We start from the raw sequence: 18,627 nt of genomic DNA, 5'->3' as shown, positions 1-18,627 counted from the left end.
CAGCCCCACAGCCACACGTGGGGCAGGGCAGCGCACCCGGGGACTTTGCCCCCACCAAAGGCACCGCACACAGCCGTTGTGCTGCGGCACCAGCGCTCTTAAGGGAGGAGCGATGATATCACCCAGCCCGGGCTTTGTGCGAGCTATTTTGGGGTTTAATTATTATTATTTTCTTTCCCCTTCCTCTGCCTTCGAACAATGCCGGGCCCGGTGCGGCCGCGGTTCACACCATTGTGTGGGGCCTTGCTGCCTGGGGAAAGGGGAGATCCTTATCAGCCCGGCTGCCGGAGCTCACAGCAGGCGAGTGCCTCACCCACAGCGGCCTGCAGCACCCATATCATGGCAGAGTTCTGCAGAGCACCTGCGTTTCGGGGAGGCCCTGGGGCTCAGCAGCCACCCCCCAAATCCCACCGCCCCCTCTGCCTGTGCCCCCTGCCGTCCTGGCGCAGTTACGCCCTGGCTGCGGGACCTTACCCCAAGCCTCTCCCATGTTTACCCAGGGATGGATCTAACGCGCCCACAGCCGTTTGCCACCCTCCCTGACCCTGCCCAGCCCCAAAACGGTCTGTGGTTTCCCTCGGGGGCGAGATGAGGTTGAAGCAGGGCTGGGGATGAGCCTGCGATCCCTTTCCAGGAACGGGAGCAGCAGCGCTGGCCCCATGCCTGCCCTGGTTCTGCTTTTCCCCTTTCATACAAAGGCCGCTCGGCTTCCCAGCACAGAGGCTGGGCTCGGGCCAGGGGCCGTGCCGTGAGAGCCCCTGTCCCACGCTGCACCCGCCCCAGCGTGGCCCCAGCTCCCCCGTCCAGCCGATGGGGCTCAGTTTTTACCCGCGAGAGCGAGTGTCTTTCCCAGGCTCCAGGCCGGCGCTGTGGAAAGAGCCTGGAGCGACGCCCCACAGGTGAAGAGGGGGCTGGCACTGTGCTCAGCCCATTTATTTGCAGAGAAAGCCAGCAAGCTCCCCGGGGTCACTGCCACCCCAGTGACCGTGGCTCCACACCCACCCAAGGCGACCGGTGGCACCTGGCAAGAGCGAGGGGCCCAGCGCCGTGGCATCTCCCCCACACCCCCCCTTTTGGAGGTGGCTCTGCAGCCCCTGAGGTGACAGGGGCCTGCCCAGGAGCCAGCCCTGGGGACGGAAGGACTTCGTGCAGCCGCAAGCCCGCTCGAGGACGGGTCCCCCGCTCTAAGTGGCCGCAGCTTGCCGGGGCACGCGGATCCTCTCGCCCTGGGGCTTGGCTGTGCGCGCCTTCTTGCCCGCATCCAAGCCAGCCAGGGCGTGCTTGCCCTTGGCCACCTTGCCCTTGCGGTGGCCGCACCAGAGGCGCAGGCACTGCTCCTCCACCCGCTGCCGGTCAGCCGAGCTGACGAGGTGGAGGATGTCCTTGAACCAGGCTTTGGGCGCTGGCGCTGCCAGCCGGGGCTCAGGGCAGGGCGGGCGCTCATCCTCGCGCTGCCGGGGGGAGGCACGGGCCAGCTGCTCGCCCCTGAGCACCTGCAGGGACGTCCTGGCCACCGTCTGCGTGAAGCCGTGCTCCAGCGTCTTGCAGTAGTAGACCCCGGCGTCACGGCTGTGCAGCTGGCGGAAGAGCAGCCCTCGCTCCGTCTGCAGGACCCGCTCGTCTGTCTTCACCTGGTGGCCACGGCCGTGAGGTTGGGTCCTTGGCGGGGGCAGGGGGAAGGGGAAGGGCAGGCGCCGGGGGCCTCACCTCGTCCCGCTGCTCGTCCGGGGGTCTCTGCACGAACCACTGCACGCTGGCCTGCGGGGAGCGGGGCACGCACTCCAGGAAGGTGCTGTTGTGCTCCATGCCGTACAGCACCTTCTCTTCAACGTGCTCGAAGTCATCCACTGGGGCGGAGACAGAGGCGTGCACGTGGTGGGGACAGAGCCAAACCACCACGCACCCCGCCACCTCCGCAGGACGGGGGCTTGTGGCTTAAATGCCCGTCTCCCACCAGCAACAGTGCTCCCCAGGGTCCCCCAGCTTCTCCCGGGGGACACCGCGGGCTGTGGCGACCAGGGTGCCCCCAGCCCGTCTGTGATGCCCCCAAGCCCCTCTGGGTGCCCCCAGCCCAACCGTGACGTCCCCAAGCCCTGCCGCGCACCAACCGCTCGCGCTGGGACGCCTTGGGGCACGTTGGATGAGGGGCGCTTCACCCCGGCGTCCCCCCCCGGGCCTCTCACCGGTCAGGTTCTGGTCCAGACACTGGTACACGGGGCTGGTGTGGCGGACGTAGCGGCGCTTGCCCGAGGGCACGTAGCGGGTGCAGGCGGTGCCGTCCCAGGCGCAGTACGGGTCCCTGGCCAGGCAGCACTCGGCGCAGGCGGTGCCGTAGCTCTCGCACCGGTGCAGCCGCACCTGGGCCACCCCCAGGCTGGCGCCCACGTAGAGCGTTTGCTGGAGGGCAGCAGCAACACGGCGATGCCGGCGGCAGCTCCCTCGTGGCGGTGACACCCGGCCCCTCCCAGCCACCCGCCCTCGCCCCCCAGCCCCGGGGAGAAGTGTACTCACGCGCTTGACAGAAATCTCCATCTGGGTGATCGGCACAGGCGCCTGCAGGGGAGGGATGCAGGCATGAGGCCGGACCGAGCCTCTCCCCAGGGAGCCCTGGGCATGTGGGGTCTCTGGGGCTTTGGGGGACGCCAAGAGAGTTGGGGGGGGGGGGGGAGAAAACACTGTGCATCCCCCACTTCTGGCTGCTGGAGCCTGGAGGGGGTGGGCACCTCTGCCACCCCGGGGAAGGGGAGGACAGGAACCCCCACCTGCCCTGTCCCAAGGCCTCCCGGTGCCCAGCAGCACGGTGACATCCCTCCAGCCGAGCTCTCTGTCCCCGCGTGCGTCCCCCACCTGCACCCACCATGCCCACCCCACCGCCCCCTTCCCTCGCAGCAAAATTCACCTTAAAAACCTGCAGCTCCTCCAGGACGATTTCCTCGGTCACGGCCGAGTTTTGCTTCTGCAGGACCACCACCTTCAGCACCGAGCCCGCATCTGCCAGGAGGGGGACAGAGACGCGACCTCCTGCCGTCGCGGGCAACCCCAGCACCATCCCCTGCGTGCTGCCCGCCCTGCCCGCCCCGCTTACCCGTCCCCAGGAAGAGGACGTCGTGCTGCCCGTCCTCAGCGTCCACGCGGTCCGCCACGAGCTGGCGCAGGCGGTGCTGCAGGTCGGTCTTCACCAGCAGCGGCCGGCGGTGCCGCGGGCGCACGGGCCTGTGCATGAGGGGGTGAGCGCGGGCGAAGTGCAGCACTTCGTCGGGGAAGTCCTTGGTGGTGCTGTACGGCCGCCGGGGCTGGTTGGTGGTCTTGCTGGGACACTGCGGGGACAGGAGGGACCCCGTTCGCCCAGCCCGACCTGGTGAGAACCGTTTGGGTTTCTCCCCAAAATAGGGATCCATCGTCTCCACCTCGGGCATCCCGGGGCGGATCCCACAGGGACCCCATCGGGGCAGATCCCATAGGGACCCCATCGGGGCGGGGGGGCTCGGCCCCATCGCCCCCTCCCTGGAGGAGGGGATCAGCCCCCCAGGGACCGCTCACCACGCCTGGGCGGGGGTAGGGCACGCGGCCCTCGTAGGCTGCCCACTGGTGGAGGGGGCTCTCCCGGTGGGCGAAGGGCCCGTTGAAGACCTCGCGGACGTCGGCCATGCGGTAGACGCAGACAGCGGAGCCCCGAAAGACGTGGCTGAAAGGGGACGGTGAAGGGCGCTCAGACCCAGGCACGTCGGTGGAGCTCTGCCGGCTCTGCCGGGAGCGACCACGCAAGCTGCTGTGCCCGCAGCGACGTGGCGATGGGCAGGCCAGGGCTGGGTGTCCCCAGGGGCTGGGTGTCCCCAGGTGCTGGGCCACCCACCTGACGGTGCTGAAGAGGGCGTAGATCTCCGGGCTCTTCCCATCCCTTGTCCTCAGCAAAAAGACATCCTCTGGGGAGGAGAAACCCAAGCCCTGGAATTTGCTGGTGGCCCAAGAGCCTCCCAGAGCCACCAAATGAGGGAGCAGCACCGGCAGGGTCCCTGGGATGCTCCCCACCCCTTACCCAGCTCGTCAAAGTGGGTGTCGATGCCGCCGGGGCCAGGGACAGAACACACCAGGTGGGCTTTGTTGAAGGTGCTCCACTTGTTGACCAGCACCCTTTGGCCTCCAGCATCATTCTGCAGGGATGGGGAGCGTCAGGGCCACTGCTACGACTGAGCAGACAGCCCCTCGGCAGCCCCCTAGGTGGGGAGCACCCGCCAGCCTTCTGCACCACCTTCCACCTACAGCCACCACTACAAAAACCCATCCCAGGACTTCTGTCCCCAAAAACGGGCGCCGAGCAGGCACAGGGGTGAGCTGGGGACCGCTGTCACGTCCCCATCCCCTGCGGTGCTCGCCGCGGTGCCGCTGGCATCTCACCACGCAGACCCGTGCCACCCGGCTGACGACGGCGTGCTCCTTGCCGTCTGCCTCCACCACCTTCTCCGTGAAGAAGAAATAGGCCTTGTCATTGTCCCGGTCGTCGTTGTCCGGGATCAGGTAGGCCGCCACGAATTTGGGGTCTACGAGAGAGCTAGGAGCATCAGATGGGGAGAAAGGGCACGGCTGCCACCTCCAGACCGCACGGGACAGCAGGGAACGGGTGAGGAAGGCCCGGCCTGAGGGCTTCCCCCCTGTGCCCCCAGGCTGTGCCGTGGGGCCGGGGCGCTGTTACCGTTGAGGAGGCGCTGGTCCACCTCGGTGCGCAGGGCGGAGCGCGTCCCCGTGCTGCGGAAGATGCCGGGGTCGCGGCCGAGGAAGTCCGCAGTGAGGCCGGCGTAGAGCTCCCCACCTGGCAGAGACACCCTGAGAGCCCCCGGCCACCCCCAGCTGGTGGCACGGGGACCGGCCCCGGTTCCTGCGCCCGGCACCCCGAGGTCCCCGGGGACGGCAACCCACCGATGACTGTGCTGGCGAACGCGCCGTCGGGCTCGTGCGGGCACCTGCCCCGGCCGCTCTCCACGCTGGCGGGATCCAGGCTGAAGGCATGCTGGGGTCGGGGACAGCGCGGCTGTGACGGGGACACGCCGGGGGGCCCACCTGGGGCTCACGCCGGTCCCTGCCCGGCTCGCAGGCTCCCCAGAGTGCCTAAAGGGACCTGGAGCTGGGGCCTGTGCCTTTTGGGATAGCTGATGCCCACCAGCAGGAGCCGGGTTTGCCGGCTGCTCCACAAGGACGCGCGGCAGCTGGAGGGACCCGCGAGCCTGCCTGGCACCGTTGTGCCCCCCCGCCAGGCTGCGGGGGGTGACGGGAGCACCGTGCCCTCCCAGCCCAGCCGGCACGGCCCACATGCTGTGACCCGAGCTGGGGACTGGGAGAGGAGGAAACGCCACCCACGCCGCTGCCACCAAGGGGACACAATGGCCAGAGAGGTGGGGAAGGGCAAGGGCAACACGGGGCCGGTTCCTGGCCGGGGCAAACACCAGGTCCAGCATCCCCACGCAGCCTAAAACCCCCGGGAGGGAGGAGGATGGGGACAGGGAGGCTGAGGACACCGCCCCGAGCCGGGTCCCTACCTCGCCGCGGTGCCCCACGTAGACGAAGGCGCAGACGGGGTGGAAGGCGCCCGTCCCGCAGGCCAGCAGGTGGGTCCGGTTGTAGGGGTGCAGCAGGCGGATGTAGTTGGCGCAGTCGGTCTGGGGAGAGGGCCGCGAAGTGGGAGGCTTGCAGGGACCTGCTGCATCGCTCCCCCCCCAGCGACACAGGGCCTCCGAGCTCTGCCTTCACCCGGAGGTGCCAGAGGGCAGCTCACGCCTCCGGCTGGGCTGGCCGGGGTTGGGCTCTGCCAACCGAAGCCCCCAGCTCATCGCCGAGGGACCGGGCTTTTCGCTGGTCCTTCCCCCATCGCGTTCCTGCTCGCACTGGGTGAAGGAGAGGAAACAAAGGGAGGAAACGCGGGAGACAGAGCCGGAGCCCCACGGCCGCCCTCAGCTGCCTCCAGACACAGGGCAGCCCCTGTCGCTGCCGCCCGGGATGGTCCCTTCCACTGGGGACCGGCAGCTATGACTTCCCTGGGGACACCTTCCCAGCCGTCGTGGGGGCCCGGCGATGAGGAATTCACCCTCCACGCCGCGGCCGTATCCCCTGCGCGCCCCAAAGAGCTCACCCCAGTACCCACCGTCCTCTTCCAAACCAGCTCGTGTCATGGGCCAGGCTTCAGGGCTGACCGATGGACAGGGGAGGCAAGATGGGATGGTCCCCATCGAGTTTGTCCTTCTGCTCGGCTGCTTGCCCAGCCCTGCCCGCCCTCCTCTTTGGTCCCCTGTGCAGGGCGTGAGGCCCCTGTCTGCTGGGAGCCCCGCCACTGAGCTGCCCCAGGGGTCCCCGGCCTCCCCACTGTTTATTTTCCCTTTGCAAAGAGCCTCTGAAATGGTGAGTTAAAAAAAATACATGTAAGAAAAAAAAAAAGAGTCGAGGCTCTCCCAGCTTGGATCTGTCAGAGCTTGGAAAATAAACATGCTGGGAGTGATTTGTCTGGGCTGGGGGAGCCTCGGGGCTCTGGCCGGCTCCCCCCTGCCTTACTCCTGTTTCATGTCAGGGCAGGGGGGACGCAAAGTAATTGCAAAGAGGGGACTGAGGTCACCGAACCGGATCGAGCTGCAGATTTCCCATCGCTGGGGGATGGCCGGGATGGCCAGCTCTCCCTCCAGCACGGCGCACCCCCCCTCCATAAGCTCGCTGCTGAGACCACGCACAGCTCGGCGCACGGGTACTCCGCCACACAGGGATGCAGAGAAGCTCCCGGACCGGGGCTTGGGACCCCCTGAGCTCAGGTTTCCAAGCCCGGCTGCTCCTGCCTGCGTGGGGGCATCCACAATGGGGCTGCCCCGGCCCCAGAGACAGGACGTGCAGAGCCCAGTGCAAGCATCACACACAGCCAGGCCCGGTCACCAGCTCCCTGCCTCAGTTTCCCCCAGGCACATGGTGGCCCACATCCCATCCTAGCAGTAACCAGCTCCAGGGTGGGGTACAAGGGGACCCCCTCAGCTCAGGGGCGTGGGGCGAGACTCACCCCTGGGTCCTTCCCCTTCCGAAAACACTCCTCCGTCTGCCCGGGCAGGGGCGGCCAGTAGATCTGGAACACAAAGCGCCTTTTGGGGCAGGTGGAGGGGACGGCAGGCGCGGACCCCTTGTGAAGCCACATCCCCAGGCTGCCGGGACCCTGCCCAGCACCCAGGAGCTGCGGGTGGACTGCACCTCCCCGGCTGCCACCCACAGCTAATTGCCAGCTAATCGCCCTCTGACCACCACTGTTGGGTGCGGGACACAGCTCACCTCCTTGGCGTCGGTGCTGGCCCCGTCCAGGCGCAGAGAGTAGAGCGCGTCCTTGCCCCCAACAAAGAGCCGGTCCCGGTACTCGTCCAGGTAGAGCGAGCGGAAGCCCAGGAAGCCTCGGTGGCCAAAGAAAAGGACGGAGCGGTTCGTGCTCAGCAGCTCTGTCGGGCAGGGAAGGCGGCATCAGCAGGAGCCACCCCAGCCCCAAAAGCCCCCAGGGTCCTGGCTGGTGTCACCAGCGCTCCCGCCCCCGGGAAGGAGCCCCCTCCTCTGCGGGGGGCTGCAGCAGCCAGGGCACAGGAGGATGCTGGAGCAAAAGGGCATCGTGGCGTGGAAGAACAGAGAGGGCCAACGCAACGTATGGCGGAGGTGTCCCAGGGCGTGGGACAACTGGGCTCGCTTGCAGCCCGGGAGGGTGGTGGGAGCGCTCACAGCGGGGGTGTGCAACGGGTTCCTCCCCACCATGGCATGGGGCCGGTGCTCGGGGTGAAGGCACCGGCATGGGGACGCTGCATCCTGGGGGAGGACATTGCCACTCGGCCCAGAGCAACCAGCTCCAGGCTCCCCAAGCGGGTCCGTGCCTGAATCCCATGGGATGCCAAGACAATAGGAAATGACTTCGGGGGTGACGGAAGGGGGAAGTGGAGGCTTGCCAAAGCTCAGCACCATGGCACCCCTCAGCTGGGAGGGAGAGGGCAAGGGGAGGTGGTTCAGCTTCAACGGGCCCCGAAACCGCGGCGCCGACCCCGGGCCAGGCCTCTGAGACTGCCGAGCGGAGGAGGAGGAGGAGGACAAAGAGCCATTGACGGGCACGGCTGTCCCCAGATGCACCGCACCCTCTGCAGCCTGCCCTGGGGGAGCCTGCAGCTGCTGCAGTCCCTGTCCCCAGCCGGGGCGTTCCCCCCCCCCCATGGCTCGGATCTGTCCCCACGAGCAGAGGAGGCACTGGGAGCACTCAGCTCGAACGCCATCAGCCCGGGATACCCGGTGGCCCCAGCCCCATCTCTCTGGGTCATTCGGCCCCCAAGCACCCCCCCAGCACACACTGTGCCAGCATCTCTGCTCCTCCTGCTTCCCTCGGCCCAGCCCGGGAAAACACCGTCGTCTCCTTCTATTCTTGCCCAGCAATAATATTTTCCCAGCTCAGAATAACATTGGCAAAGCCGGCAGGCTGCTTATATTGTTTCAAGCAAGGTTTTCCCTTCTCCCCAGCCCCAGCAAATTCCTCCTGCGCCTCGTGTTACGCTGGCGCCGGGCACCTTCCCCTCCAAAACAGCATCACCCTGCCATGCCCCGTCCTTCCCCCAGCATGGGGGGCCCCGAGGAGCCCACCCCCCGGCTTTGCCAGCACCACCACGGCAGGATGGGAGCCCCTCGAGGGGACGGCAGGGAGCTCGGGGCTGCGACGTGCTGGGATGTGCAGCAGAGATCTGCCCTTCTCCACGCTCGGTCCCGCTGCTGGAAGCCAACGCGGAAGGAAAAGGGTGACTTGGAGCAGCAGCAGGGTGAGCTGGGGACACGGCCACCGCCACCCCAGCAATGCCACCGGAGGAGGTGACATCCCAGCACCCCCCGGCTGCGGAGCACGGAGACTTCCCCTCTTTCCACCTCAAAAGCCGCTCCTGCGAACGGAGCCAAGCACACCCCGGGCTGACAAACTAAGTGAAAGCAGCTTCGGTTTTGCCCAGTTTTCATTTCTGAGGCTGTTCAGAGGCTCCTAATGGTTTTAATTGAAATGTTCGTTTGTTTTGTGGGAAATCTCAGCTTCTGCTTCCAATTTGGAAGAGGAACAGAGCAATCAACTTAAGAAGGAAAAACAAGAAATAAAAAAAGCTTCAAAAGGTTGCTCGTTCCCCTGGGGAGCCCGCCTGTCCCCAGGAGCCCTCACAGGACGGACTTCGTGCCGGAGCCCATCAGGCACCGAAGCAGCACCCAAACCCCACAGCCCAGCCCTGCTGGGGGCCCTGAAACCTCCCCGTGCTGCTACCAACCCCAGCCTGAAGCCACAGGACCCCGCCGTGGGCACCTGTCGCCTCCTGGGGCGAGGAGCCCCCTCTGTGCCTCGGTTTCCCCCTTCCTACACGGGGGGGTGGCTGCAAGAAGGACCCGGGACGCAGCCAGCCTCCACCCCGGGGCTCCGCTCCCACCCCGCTAGGGACCCGCTCCGCACCCCAGTGCTTGGCCAGGGGGGCCCGCAGCAGCTTTCCCTCGGCACAGGGCTGCCTTGGGCAGCTCCTGGGGCTCTGCAGGAGCTGGGCTTCCCCGGCCCCTTCCCTTCCCCGGCTGTTATGCAAGTGTCGTTATTTTTCTCTTTTTAGAGGCTCCTCGCTTTGACGCGCCCCGGGCGCTCCAGCCCCCTGCCCAGGTGCCGAGCTGGGCTCCAACCTGCCCGGGGGTTAAGCCGGGGGCTTAATGAGGCAGGGGCAGGACCGCGGGGAGGGTTTGAATTAAAACCAGGCAGGCGGAGCGCCCGCTTGGCACCCAGGGGTGCCGGCAGCAGAGCACCCGTGGGGTGCCCACGCCGCGCTCCCAGGGCAGCCCCCACTCACCCCGTGCCTCAGTTTCCCCACTCCCCCAAAGCGCCCCCCTTGGTTCCCCCCATCCGCGGAGCCCGCACAGCAAGGTGCGATCCCCCCCACGCCCCCTCCCCCCCCCCGGCCCCAAAAGCCCCTTTCCCCCCCTTTCTCCCCGGCCCGCTGCGGGTGCCCCCGGCCCGGCTCACCGCGGTGGGGCAGGCGGAGCCGGGGCAGGCTGCGCCCCGCGGCCAGCAGCGAGCCCCACAGCCAGCAAAGCGCCGCCGCCGCCGCCCGCATCCTCCTCCCGGGGCCGCAGCTCCCCGGGCCGCCGCTTTTATGGGGCCGCGCTCCGCCCCGGCCCGCCCCGGCCCCGGCCCCGGCCCCGGCCCCGGGCGCTCCCCCCAGCCCCGGGAGCTGGCGCTGGGGGCGCCCCGGAGGCCGCATCCCTCGGGGAACGGGTGCGCAGGGGGGGCTGGCGGCCGATGTCCCCGCTGCTTCGGCCCCCCCCCCTCCCAAGTGTCGCCTGGCACCGGCTGTGCGGCGGGGAGCAGCAGCTGCCCAGCCCCGGGGTCCCCTCCTCGGTTCCCCCCAGCTCGAGGACACGGAGCAAGGAGGGGGAAGGCGGGTCCCCCCCCCCCCCCCCCCGGCCTGTCCCCACGAGGGACAGCGAGGACGGTGCTCCCCTCCCCAAGCACGGCTGGTCCCACACCAGCCGGGGACACGAGGCGAGCGGGGCACGGGAGGGGACCTCGGGGACTGAGCCCCCACCGCCTGCCCCCGGGCCGGGCACCCCGACCCCTCTGCCATGCCCCCAACCCTTCGCACCCAGCAGCCCGCAGGGACCCCGCGGTGCGTGCAGAGCTCTGCAGCGCAGCCAGCCCCAGCTTGCCCAAAACCGCCCCGATTCAGCTCGGCGAGCCCCTGGCACGGGGGGAAGGCACAGCAAGAAGCTGGAGCGAACGTAGCACCTTGGGTGCTGGGGCACAGCACGGGGCGGGGATGGGAGCAAGAAGCAGATCCGAGCCCCGAGGCACCTCTGGCAGATACGGGCAGAGGCTCCTGCCCAGGCTCGCCCATCGCTCCGTGCCCCGAGGGTCCTGGGGAGCCACCCTGGGAAGATCCCATAGGAAAGGAGCAGGATTAACCTCAGCACCGCCAGCTGCTCCTGCCCCCCGCCCCGGTGCCCCAGGCCGAGCCGGATCCTGCCCGGGCAGGCTCCTGCCAGCGCAGCCCCTTCCCCCTCCCCAGCCCAATGAACCCAGGTGAAGCAGGGGAAGATAAAAATCCTCCGTGCCCGGCCTCTCCGAGGTGCTAGAGTTGCCCCTGGACAGACGGACAGACCCCCCTGCTCCTGGCCTTGCTTACCAAGGAGATTTATTGAGTGAATCTGTGTGGTGGGGACAGGGAGGCACCGGCTGGGTGGCACGTCCCCAGCACCCCTGAAAGCGGGCAGGGAAGCAGGACGAGCCGTGGGCACGCAGCCCAGGGCACACGCAAGCCCCAGTGGCTGGGGTGGCACGGGGCAGGAGGTGCCTGGGGCTGCGCTGACACGTGGGCAAGGGGACACGGTCCTCAGCGTGGTGCCTAGGAATGGCCGGACCCAGCCTTCGAGGGCACAGCCAGGACACGTGTCACCATCAGGCCAGCCCTTTGCACAGCCACAGTAGAGGGACACTTAAGAAAGGTGGCACGATGCCTGCAGGCTCCCTGGCGCGCTGACCGGCATCTTCTGCATCCCCCCGTCCTGTCCCTGTCCCCTTCTAAAGGCTCAGCCCTCGGCGGGCAGCGGGGGCACAGAGGCCAGGGCAGGCAGGAGGTGGGCGTAGATGTCAATGCCCCGCAGGAAGACATCTTCGTTGAGGAACTCGTTGTGGTCATGCAGCAACACCGGGGTGCGGTTCATAGGCGAGAAGCCGATGGCTGGGTGTCCTGCCTGGGGACAGGAGAGCGGGGTGAGAATGGGGCTGGGACAAGCACCAGGGACACGCAGGCAGGCTGGCATCAGCACTCACTGCTCGGATGTAGCGGCTGTCAGTGGCAGCTGGGAAGATCTCAAGCTTGAGCTGCAGCTTCCTGTAAAGCGAGACGTGGTGTCAGCATGGCACAGGGGCAGCCGGGTCCCACAAAAACAAGCCAGAAAGGTCCCTAAGCCATGAGCCCTGCGGGACACTCAATCCTCTCCTTTCCAGGGGAAATGGGGTACGGCGAGATGCTGGCGTAGCAAAGGGCAGTCTCCCAACCCTGCCGTGACGCCAGAGGACCCCCCCGCCCTGGGGACCAGAGGATGTCCCCCAGGTGCCCGCCGTCTCTCTCTTCCTGGCGGCACTACTCACAGGTCCCTGCAGACCCCACTGAAGGCTTTCCACCACGGGTCAGACTCCTCGGTGGAGGTGATGTGCTGGTCCATGCATTTCTGAGCGATGGAGAGAAGGGGTGAGCACACTGCAAGGGGGGGACGGGCACAGTGTGCTGAGCCCTTTATCCCCGAGCCCTCACCTGGTGAAACTCATAAGTGACACCATCCCCAGCGGCCTGGCACCAGCTGGCCACCTGCTTCTCAAAGGCCTGCAGCAGACAGCAAAGGAGGGGTGTGAGTGGGGGCACCCCCAGCCCCCACCCCCCCTGGCAGGGCCAGCACCGTGCCCACCTTGAGGTCCACGGTGGGTGGGATGCGGATGTCGAAGCCGGCGGCCATCTCGGAGGGCACCACGTTGAAGGAGACGCCCCCCTCCAGCATGGTCAGGTTGAGCGAGGTGACGTCCCCCAGGGTCAGTCTCGTGTCAGATTTGAGCCTCGGGGACACAGGGGAGAGTCACCCTCCGTCCCTGGAGGAGGAGTGAAAGTGCACCCTGCCACCACCCCCACACAGGTAAACCGAGGCAAAGGGACACGGTGCTGGATCTGAGCCTCACTTCAGGTCCCCGAGACGCCAGGAGAGGGCAGGGCGCCTCCAAGGACCGAAGCAAAGCTGATGCCACCCCGTGGCCATGTCCTACCTCTGTTTCTCGCTCTCCCTGAAGGCCAGGAAGGAGGTGATCACTTTGTGCTGGGGAGGAAAACACGCGGGTTAAGCGCCCCCGGGACCAGCTGGGCAGGGGGCACCATGCCCCAGCCAGCCCTCCAGCCCAGGGCGCCCTGCAGGAGCCCCACTCTCCCATCCCCAGCCCCAAGAGCAGCTCCCAAACACAGGCCAGGTGCCCATCCCAAGAGGGACCCTGAAAGGTGCTCCCACCCCTGGGTCCCCTGCAGGGCACGCCGCTGTCCCCGCTCACTTACCATCTTCTCGGCCGCCGTGTTGCTGATGAAGCGGGACCCGTGCCCGGGGCTGCCCATGCACTTCACCTTGATCCCTGCCGCCACGGGGGACGAGGGAGAGGCGTTGAGCAGAAGCCCAGGGTGTACCCGGCATCCCGATGCCGAAGCACCCAGCAGAGCAAGGGACAGGATGGTGGGTACGTGATTACTCACACCAAGGGCTCTTTTCACCGTAGAAGACGCTGAAGGTGTCGGACGGACTGGCCAAGCCTGTGGTGGGCACAGAAAGGTGTCAGAGGGGCACAGACACGGCCCTGGTGCAGGAGGCTGGCACTGCGGGGGTCACTGGCTGGGGTGCCCCAGTAGGACCCCAGAGGCCGTACTGGGTGCCCCTGCCTTGGGGGGTGATGCCAACGTGCAGGGGGTGCCAGACGAGAAAAGATCCCCTTGGGGTCCCAGGCCAACCCTGCCACCACTCACCCTCATCCAGGGCAAAGCCCACGTTGAGCGCTCTGAACTCCGGGCGCTGCACGAACATCTCCATGCCCTTGTGTCCGCCCACCTCCTCATCTGCAGAGAGAAGCCTGGTGGGGATAAAGGCGTCCCCCACCCCAGCACCCCTGGGCCCTCCTTCCCCACCAGCCTGGCTGCCACCAGCTGTCCTCAGAGCTGGGCACCCCCTCAGCCCTGAGCTAGGAGAATCCAAAATCCGAGCAGGTAGGCAGAAGTCTCCCATGCCAGACTGTGAGGAGCTACAAAGTGTCACCCGGCTGCCAGCCCACCCTGTCCCCTCCAGAGGGCACTCCCTGGGGACTTACCAGGCACGAAGGTCAGGTGGATGGTGCGGGCAAAGCACTTTCCCTCTGCCTTCAGCCTTCGGATGGCCTCGAGGTACCTGTGGGGAAGGGGTGGTGTAAGGGTGCTTGGGTGCAAGGAGAGGGGCTGGCGTCCCCTGGGCCACCCCAGCCAGGTGGCACCCGCATGCTGCTCCGTCTCAGCACCAAGGGAAGGCAGCATCCTCTCCCGCCCTGCCCCGAGGCCGTGTCCAGCCAGCACCGAGCCCTCCACTCACTGGATGGAGATGCACTTCATGTCCTGGGCACCCCGGGCGTAGATGTTGCCTTGCGAATCCTTAACAGCCTCGAAGGGTGGGTAGGTCCAGTGCTCCTGCAGGGAACAACGGCCATGACCTCCTGCCGCGCGCCTTCTCCGCTGTGCCCAGCCTGCCCCGTACCCGTACCTCGAAAACCGGCACGACATCGGTGTGAGAGTTGAGCAGGATAGAGCGCAGGCGGGGGTTCGTGCCCAGCCAGGTGAGGACCAGCACCACACGGCCCTCGCACACCTGCAAGCAAAGGCAGGATGTCACTAGGGTGGGGACAGGGGGACCCGGTGGGTTGGGGCACACTTGCCCCCTCAGCAGAGCCCCTTGGCTGTGGCCATGAGCAGCCACAAGCTCCTGGCTGCAATTCAGATAGAGTTGAGGGGAGGCTCCCAGCCCCTCTGTGTCCCCTGTGCCAGCCAGGCATGAGGGACGTCTTCAGCCAACATCACCCTGCCCGGTCCCCGGCTAATCATAGCACAGCCGGCCATAAAGGTCAGCGGGGACCGGCAGAAATACAGGCTGCAAGAGGAGCTTAAGGAAGCACTCGGGTCAGCAGAGGATTAGGAGCAGCAGGGAAGTCACCTCCTGCCCATCTCCTGGGTGGTGAGGAGGGGACAGCCCCACGGCCAGGCTGGGATGGGACAGGCACAGTGGCAGCAGGGCCGGTGCTGCCTCGCTCACCTCCACTTTCTGGCTGGCCAAGCCCAGGTCGGTGCCGACGCGCTCCAAAAACTGGATGGCCGCATCTGGGGACGACAAAAAGATGAAGGGAGCGAGTTCAGGACAAAGCAAGGGTGGCAGTGCCCTGCATAAGGCAAAGTTCAGCATGTGAGCCCATCGCCTGCAGGTGTCCTGAGACAAACATCTTGATGCACTTTTGTGGGAGGCTGGAAATACTAACGGGAGAGAGAGGTACGTAGGGGTAACGCAAACGTTTGTCCCGGAGCCAGGGCAGCATGGAAAGGGGAGGCTGGGCCGTGGGTCTCCCATGCCACAGGAGGAAGAAAATCCCTGCAACGGCCCCAAACCACGGGCACCAGCAGAGATAAGGTGCAGCTGTGTTCCCCTACACCTGGATCATGACAGCCCTGGCCCAAGGAACCAGGCAGGTGGGTCCAAAGGCCAGTCCAAAGACTGGTGGAAGGGAAGGAGCCGTGCCACCAGCCCTGCCGCCTGCATTGCCCCCCTGTCCCACCCGTCCCCTCCTCACCATAGTCAGGCTTGGGGTGGACGGTGTCAATCCGCAGGTACTCCCGGAAAAGCGTCACCGAGGGGTCCTCCGAGGCCCCCGCACTCTTCCCTGGCTTCCCAGGTGCCATTCCTGGGCTGCAGAGCTCTGGGGGAAGAGCAAGGGGGTGGTTAATCACCCACCACCCCATCCAAAGTCCGCTGTCATTAAAAGCGTGGGGCAAAGTTCGCCCTGGCGTGCAAGAAATGCCCCCGGGAAGGAAAGGGGCCGGGGGTGCGGGGAAAACACGGGTGGCCGAGGGCGTGCGGGTTTCTGCGGGGGGCTACAGGAGGGGTGCGGGGCGGCCAGCAGAGGGGGTGCACACGGGATGCGGGGGGTACACAGGGGAGCGGGAGCACAGGGGGATACCGCGGGCGGGGGGGCTGCAAGGCGGGGCTGCGCTCAAAGGGGACCGAGGCTACGGCGGCGGGGGGGGGGGCGCACGGGGGCACGGGCAGGGAGCGGGGGGGAGGGGGGCACCGCGCTCGGGGCGGCGAGGCCGGGGGGTCCCGCGATGGGGGCGCGGCGTGGGGACAAGGGCAGAGGGGCACGGGCACGGGGCCGCCGCTCGCTGCCGGCCCCCGGCCCCCCGTTGCACCGGGCCCTACCTCCGCGCTGCCGCCGCCGCTGGGCTTCCGCCCGGCCCCGCTCCGCCCCCCCCCGGGCCGGCCCCGCTCCGCCCCCGGGCCGGGAGCCCGGTGCCCGCCGCTCAGTCCAAAGAAGCGCTCGGGGAGGCGAGCGGAGCCCGGAGCAGATCGGTTTATTGGCCTCGCGTGTCGCCCCCAGATGTGCTGTCCCCCCTCCCCTCCAGGCGACGTTCTCGGCCCCCTTGGGGGCACCCCAAAAGACAACGGCCGCGTCCCGTCCCGTCCCCATCACCCCAAGCCACGGCGCTCAGAGCCATGGTGCCCGGGAGGGGGACACCGGGGGCACCTGCCCAGGACAGCGGGCAGCCCCCTGGGAATGCCCCGTGGCGTCTCTCAAAATTCGGCAAAGCGACGTGGAACCTCTGGATCCCGGGCAGGTGCTGCTGCAGAGCGGGTGCTGTTCGGAGAATCCCCCCAGCTCCCTGCTGTCTCTCAGGGCCGGGCACGCTGCCGCCCAGCATGGTACGGGGACGAACGGCCCAGCTGTGTGACAAAGCAGGGCGCCACCACCCCGCCATCCTCCGCTCCGTGGGGACATCGCTCACTGCAGCTGGCCGAGGAAGCCCAGCAGCGCCCGGTGGAAGTCCCCCGGCTTGTCCAGGTAGCAGGCGTGGCCAGCGTCAGGCAGCACGACCACACGGTGCCTGGGGAGGTGCCGGAGGCTCTGCAGGGCCTGGTGGCCCAGGCCGGTGTCACGGTCACCGTACAGGATCAGGGTGGGCGTCTGAAGAACAGGGGAGAGAGACGGGATGTCAGGGAGGGAGATGCCAATCCCTACCCGTCGCCTCAGGAGGCTGCAGGCCTCCGGAAAGCTGAGGGAGGGCAGAGCCCAGCGCCCCCCGAGCTGGGGGCACAGCTCCCCATCTCCACCCAGCGCACCTCCATCCTCCACGACCTCAGCCACCTCACCTGGACCTGCTGGTACTGCCCCACGGCATAGTCCCGGGTGCCCACGGGCGCAATGGGCACGAAGCCCGCCAGGCGGTCCCCGCGCAGCAGGAGGAAGGGCAGGGCAAAGCGGCCGCTCATGGACGGGCTGACGAGGACGGGCCTCCGCAGGCCCAGCTCCTCCACGATGCGCTCCAGGAAGGCCACCCGGCCCTGCTGCGTGGCCACCGTCCCCGTGGGGGGCGAGTCCCCATAGCCTGGCGTGGGCAAAGGGTGCAAGGTTGGCGTCGAGGCTTGGGAGCCCTTGAGGCTCAGCTGGTCAAGACGGGCACTAGCGCGAGCCCCAGAAGCGCCAGGCAGTGTCACACGGGGTCTGTGTGGCTGGGCGGGCGACACCCCGCGGGGACAGCCCAGCCCTAGCCCCCTAAAGAGCGCCAGAGCCCGCTCACGGCCCGTGATGAGCGCAGCCCCGCGGTCCTACCGGGCAGATCTATCGCGACCGCACGGTGCCCTTCTCCGGCGAGCAGCGCCAGCGTCCCCAAGGCCTCCCAGGTGGCGGAGGTGAAGGCCTGGCCGTGCAGGAACAGGACGTCCGGCCTGCGGCAGGGGACAGACGCGGGCAGGGGCTCAGCACGGGGCCGCGCCCGCAGCACCGGGCGGCCGCCAGCCCCCGGGGCACGGGGCTCCAGCCTGCGGGCGCGACCCACCTGCCGGGGCCGGGGGCGCGGGGCCCGGCTGCCTCCCGGTAGGCGACGGCGGGGTCGGTCCCAGCCGCCGTCCCCCTCCGCACCGTGCTGTTGGCCGGGGCGCCGCGGCCCGGGGCCGGGGGGCGGCGGCGGGCGGCGGGCAGCAGCAGGACGAGGGCGCAGGCGAGCAGCGCCCCGAGGGCCAGCAGCGCCGGGCGGCTGCGGCTCATGGCAGCGCCGCGGGGAGAGCCCCCGCGCTCCTCCGGACCCCCGCTCCTCGCGGCCCCAGGCCCCGCCTGCAGGGGCGGCGGCGGCGCAGCCAGGCCCGGCCCCCCGCTCCCCCGGTCCCCCTCGGTGCCAGCCCGCGGGCTGCCCCCGCCCGGCCCGGAGGGACCGGATGGGGCGCGGAGGGCGGCGCGGCGCGGCTGGGCTGGGCTGCGCTCGGCTGGGCTGGGCTGGGCTCGGCTCCGCTCGGCTGGGCTCGGCTCCGCTCGGCTGGGCTCGGCTCGGCTCGGCTCGGCTCGGCTCCGCTCGGCTGGGCTGGGCTCGGCTCCGCTCGGCTGGGCTCGGCTCGGCTCGGCTCGGCTCGGCTCCGCTCGGCTCCGCTCGGCTCCACTCGGCTGGGCTGGGCTCGGCTCCGCTCGGCTGGGCTCGGCTCGGCTCGGCTGGGCTCGGCTGGGCTCGGCTGGGCTCGGCTCGGCTCGGCTCGGCTCGGCTCGGCTCGGCTCGGCTCGGCTCCGCTCGGCTCGGCTCCGCTCGGCTCCGCTCGGCTGGGCTGGGCTCGGCTCGGCTCGGCTCGGCTCCGCTCGGCTCGGCTCCGCTCGGCTCGGCTCCGCTCGGCTCCGCTCGGCTGGGCTGGGCTCGGCTCGGCTCGGCTCGGCTCGGCTCGGCTCCGCTCGGCTCGGCTCCGCTCGGCTCCGCTCGGCTGGGCTGGGCTCGGCTCGGCTCGGCTCGGCTCCGCTCGGCTCGGCTCCGCTCGGCTGCGCTCGGCACAGCTCGGCTCGGCTCGGGT

At 68.5% G+C, this 18,627-nt stretch overlaps 3 protein-coding genes across 5 annotated transcripts; all 3 read right to left on the bottom strand.

The window, feature by feature from the left end:
* Nucleotides 1–918: 918 nt before the first annotated feature.
* Nucleotides 919–10,127, bottom strand: SEMA3G (semaphorin 3G). Of its 3 annotated transcripts, none has more exons than XM_040568970.1 (16): nucleotides 10,013–10,127; nucleotides 7,291–7,451; nucleotides 7,028–7,090; nucleotides 5,532–5,651; nucleotides 4,915–5,005; nucleotides 4,691–4,807; nucleotides 4,396–4,538; nucleotides 4,037–4,151; nucleotides 3,854–3,923; nucleotides 3,541–3,685; nucleotides 3,086–3,317; nucleotides 2,900–2,991; nucleotides 2,512–2,553; nucleotides 2,184–2,397; nucleotides 1,708–1,847; nucleotides 919–1,631 (listed from the first exon to the last, which is right to left on the bottom strand). In XM_040568970.1, the coding sequence occupies exons 1-16, from the start codon at nucleotides 10,101–10,103 to the stop codon at nucleotides 1,185–1,187; spliced, it is 2,283 nt and encodes a 760-aa protein (XP_040424904.1). In that variant the 5' UTR covers nucleotides 10,104–10,127; the 3' UTR covers nucleotides 919–1,184. The 3 variants fall into 3 exon arrangements, with proteins under 3 accessions (XP_040424904.1, XP_040424902.1, XP_040424903.1); XM_040568968.1 differs by having other exon boundaries at nucleotides 4,915–5,026; nucleotides 10,013–10,124; XM_040568969.1 differs by having other exon boundaries at nucleotides 4,405–4,538; nucleotides 4,915–5,026; nucleotides 10,013–10,124.
* A 1,028-nt stretch (nucleotides 10,128–11,155) lies between these two features.
* LOC121075520 (aminoacylase-1-like) lies at nucleotides 11,156–16,270 on the bottom strand. The gene is made up of 15 exons (XM_040568906.1): nucleotides 16,003–16,270; nucleotides 15,377–15,502; nucleotides 14,848–14,912; nucleotides 14,302–14,406; nucleotides 14,134–14,228; nucleotides 13,880–13,956; nucleotides 13,542–13,631; nucleotides 13,275–13,331; nucleotides 13,083–13,156; nucleotides 12,803–12,852; nucleotides 12,454–12,598; nucleotides 12,303–12,371; nucleotides 12,140–12,219; nucleotides 11,819–11,879; nucleotides 11,156–11,739 (listed from the first exon to the last, which is right to left on the bottom strand). Exons 1-15 carry the CDS (start codon nucleotides 16,268–16,270, stop codon nucleotides 11,575–11,577), a joined length of 1,527 nt encoding a protein of 508 aa, XP_040424840.1. The 3' UTR covers nucleotides 11,156–11,574.
* On the bottom strand, nucleotides 16,139–17,915 carry ABHD14A (abhydrolase domain containing 14A). The gene is made up of 4 exons (XM_040568909.1): nucleotides 17,637–17,915; nucleotides 17,411–17,526; nucleotides 16,951–17,186; nucleotides 16,139–16,765 (listed from the first exon to the last, which is right to left on the bottom strand). Exons 1-4 carry the CDS (start codon nucleotides 17,843–17,845, stop codon nucleotides 16,583–16,585), a joined length of 744 nt encoding a protein of 247 aa, XP_040424843.1. The 5' UTR covers nucleotides 17,846–17,915; the 3' UTR covers nucleotides 16,139–16,582.
* Nucleotides 17,916–18,627: the final 712 nt, after the last annotated feature.

This window comes from Cygnus olor, chromosome 10 (assembly GCF_009769625.2).
Source record: "Cygnus olor isolate bCygOlo1 chromosome 10, bCygOlo1.pri.v2, whole genome shotgun sequence".
In the NCBI taxonomy this organism is placed as follows: Eukaryota; Metazoa; Chordata; class Aves; order Anseriformes; family Anatidae; genus Cygnus; species Cygnus olor.
Note: the sequence above shows the minus strand (reverse complement) of the source record. Positions and strands in the feature narration are given on the sequence as shown.

Coding starts and splice junctions, on each gene's coding strand:
- SEMA3G (XM_040568968.1), bottom strand. CDS start 10,103: ATGCGGGCGGCGGCGGCGGCGCTTTGCTGGCTGTGGGGCTCGCTGCTG. Junction 5,652..7,027: donor GGAAGGGGAAGGACCCAGGG/GTGAGTCTCGCC, acceptor CCCTCTCCCCAG/ACCGACTGCGCCAACTACAT. Junction 2,398..2,511: donor TGGAGATTTCTGTCAAGCGC/GTGAGTACACTT, acceptor GCTGCCCTCCAG/CAAACGCTCTACGTGGGCGC.
- ABHD14A (XM_040568909.1), bottom strand. CDS start 17,845: ATGAGCCGCAGCCGCCCGGCGCTGCTGGCCCTCGGGGCGCTGCTCGCC. Junction 17,187..17,410: donor GGTCGCGATAGATCTGCCCG/GTAGGACCGCGG, acceptor TGCCCACGCCAG/GCTATGGGGACTCGCCCCCC. Junction 16,766..16,950: donor GGCAGTACCAGCAGGTCCAG/GTGAGGTGGCTG, acceptor CCTGTTCTTCAG/ACGCCCACCCTGATCCTGTA.
- LOC121075520 (XM_040568906.1), bottom strand. CDS start 16,270: ATGGGGACGGGACGGGACGCGGCCGTTGTCTTTTGGGGTGCCCCCAAG. Junction 14,913..15,376: donor CCACCCCAAGCCTGACTATG/GTGAGGAGGGGA, acceptor TGTCGTCCCCAG/ATGCGGCCATCCAGTTTTTG. Junction 14,229..14,301: donor ATGTCGTGCCGGTTTTCGAG/GTACGGGTACGG, acceptor TGTTCCCTGCAG/GAGCACTGGACCTACCCACC.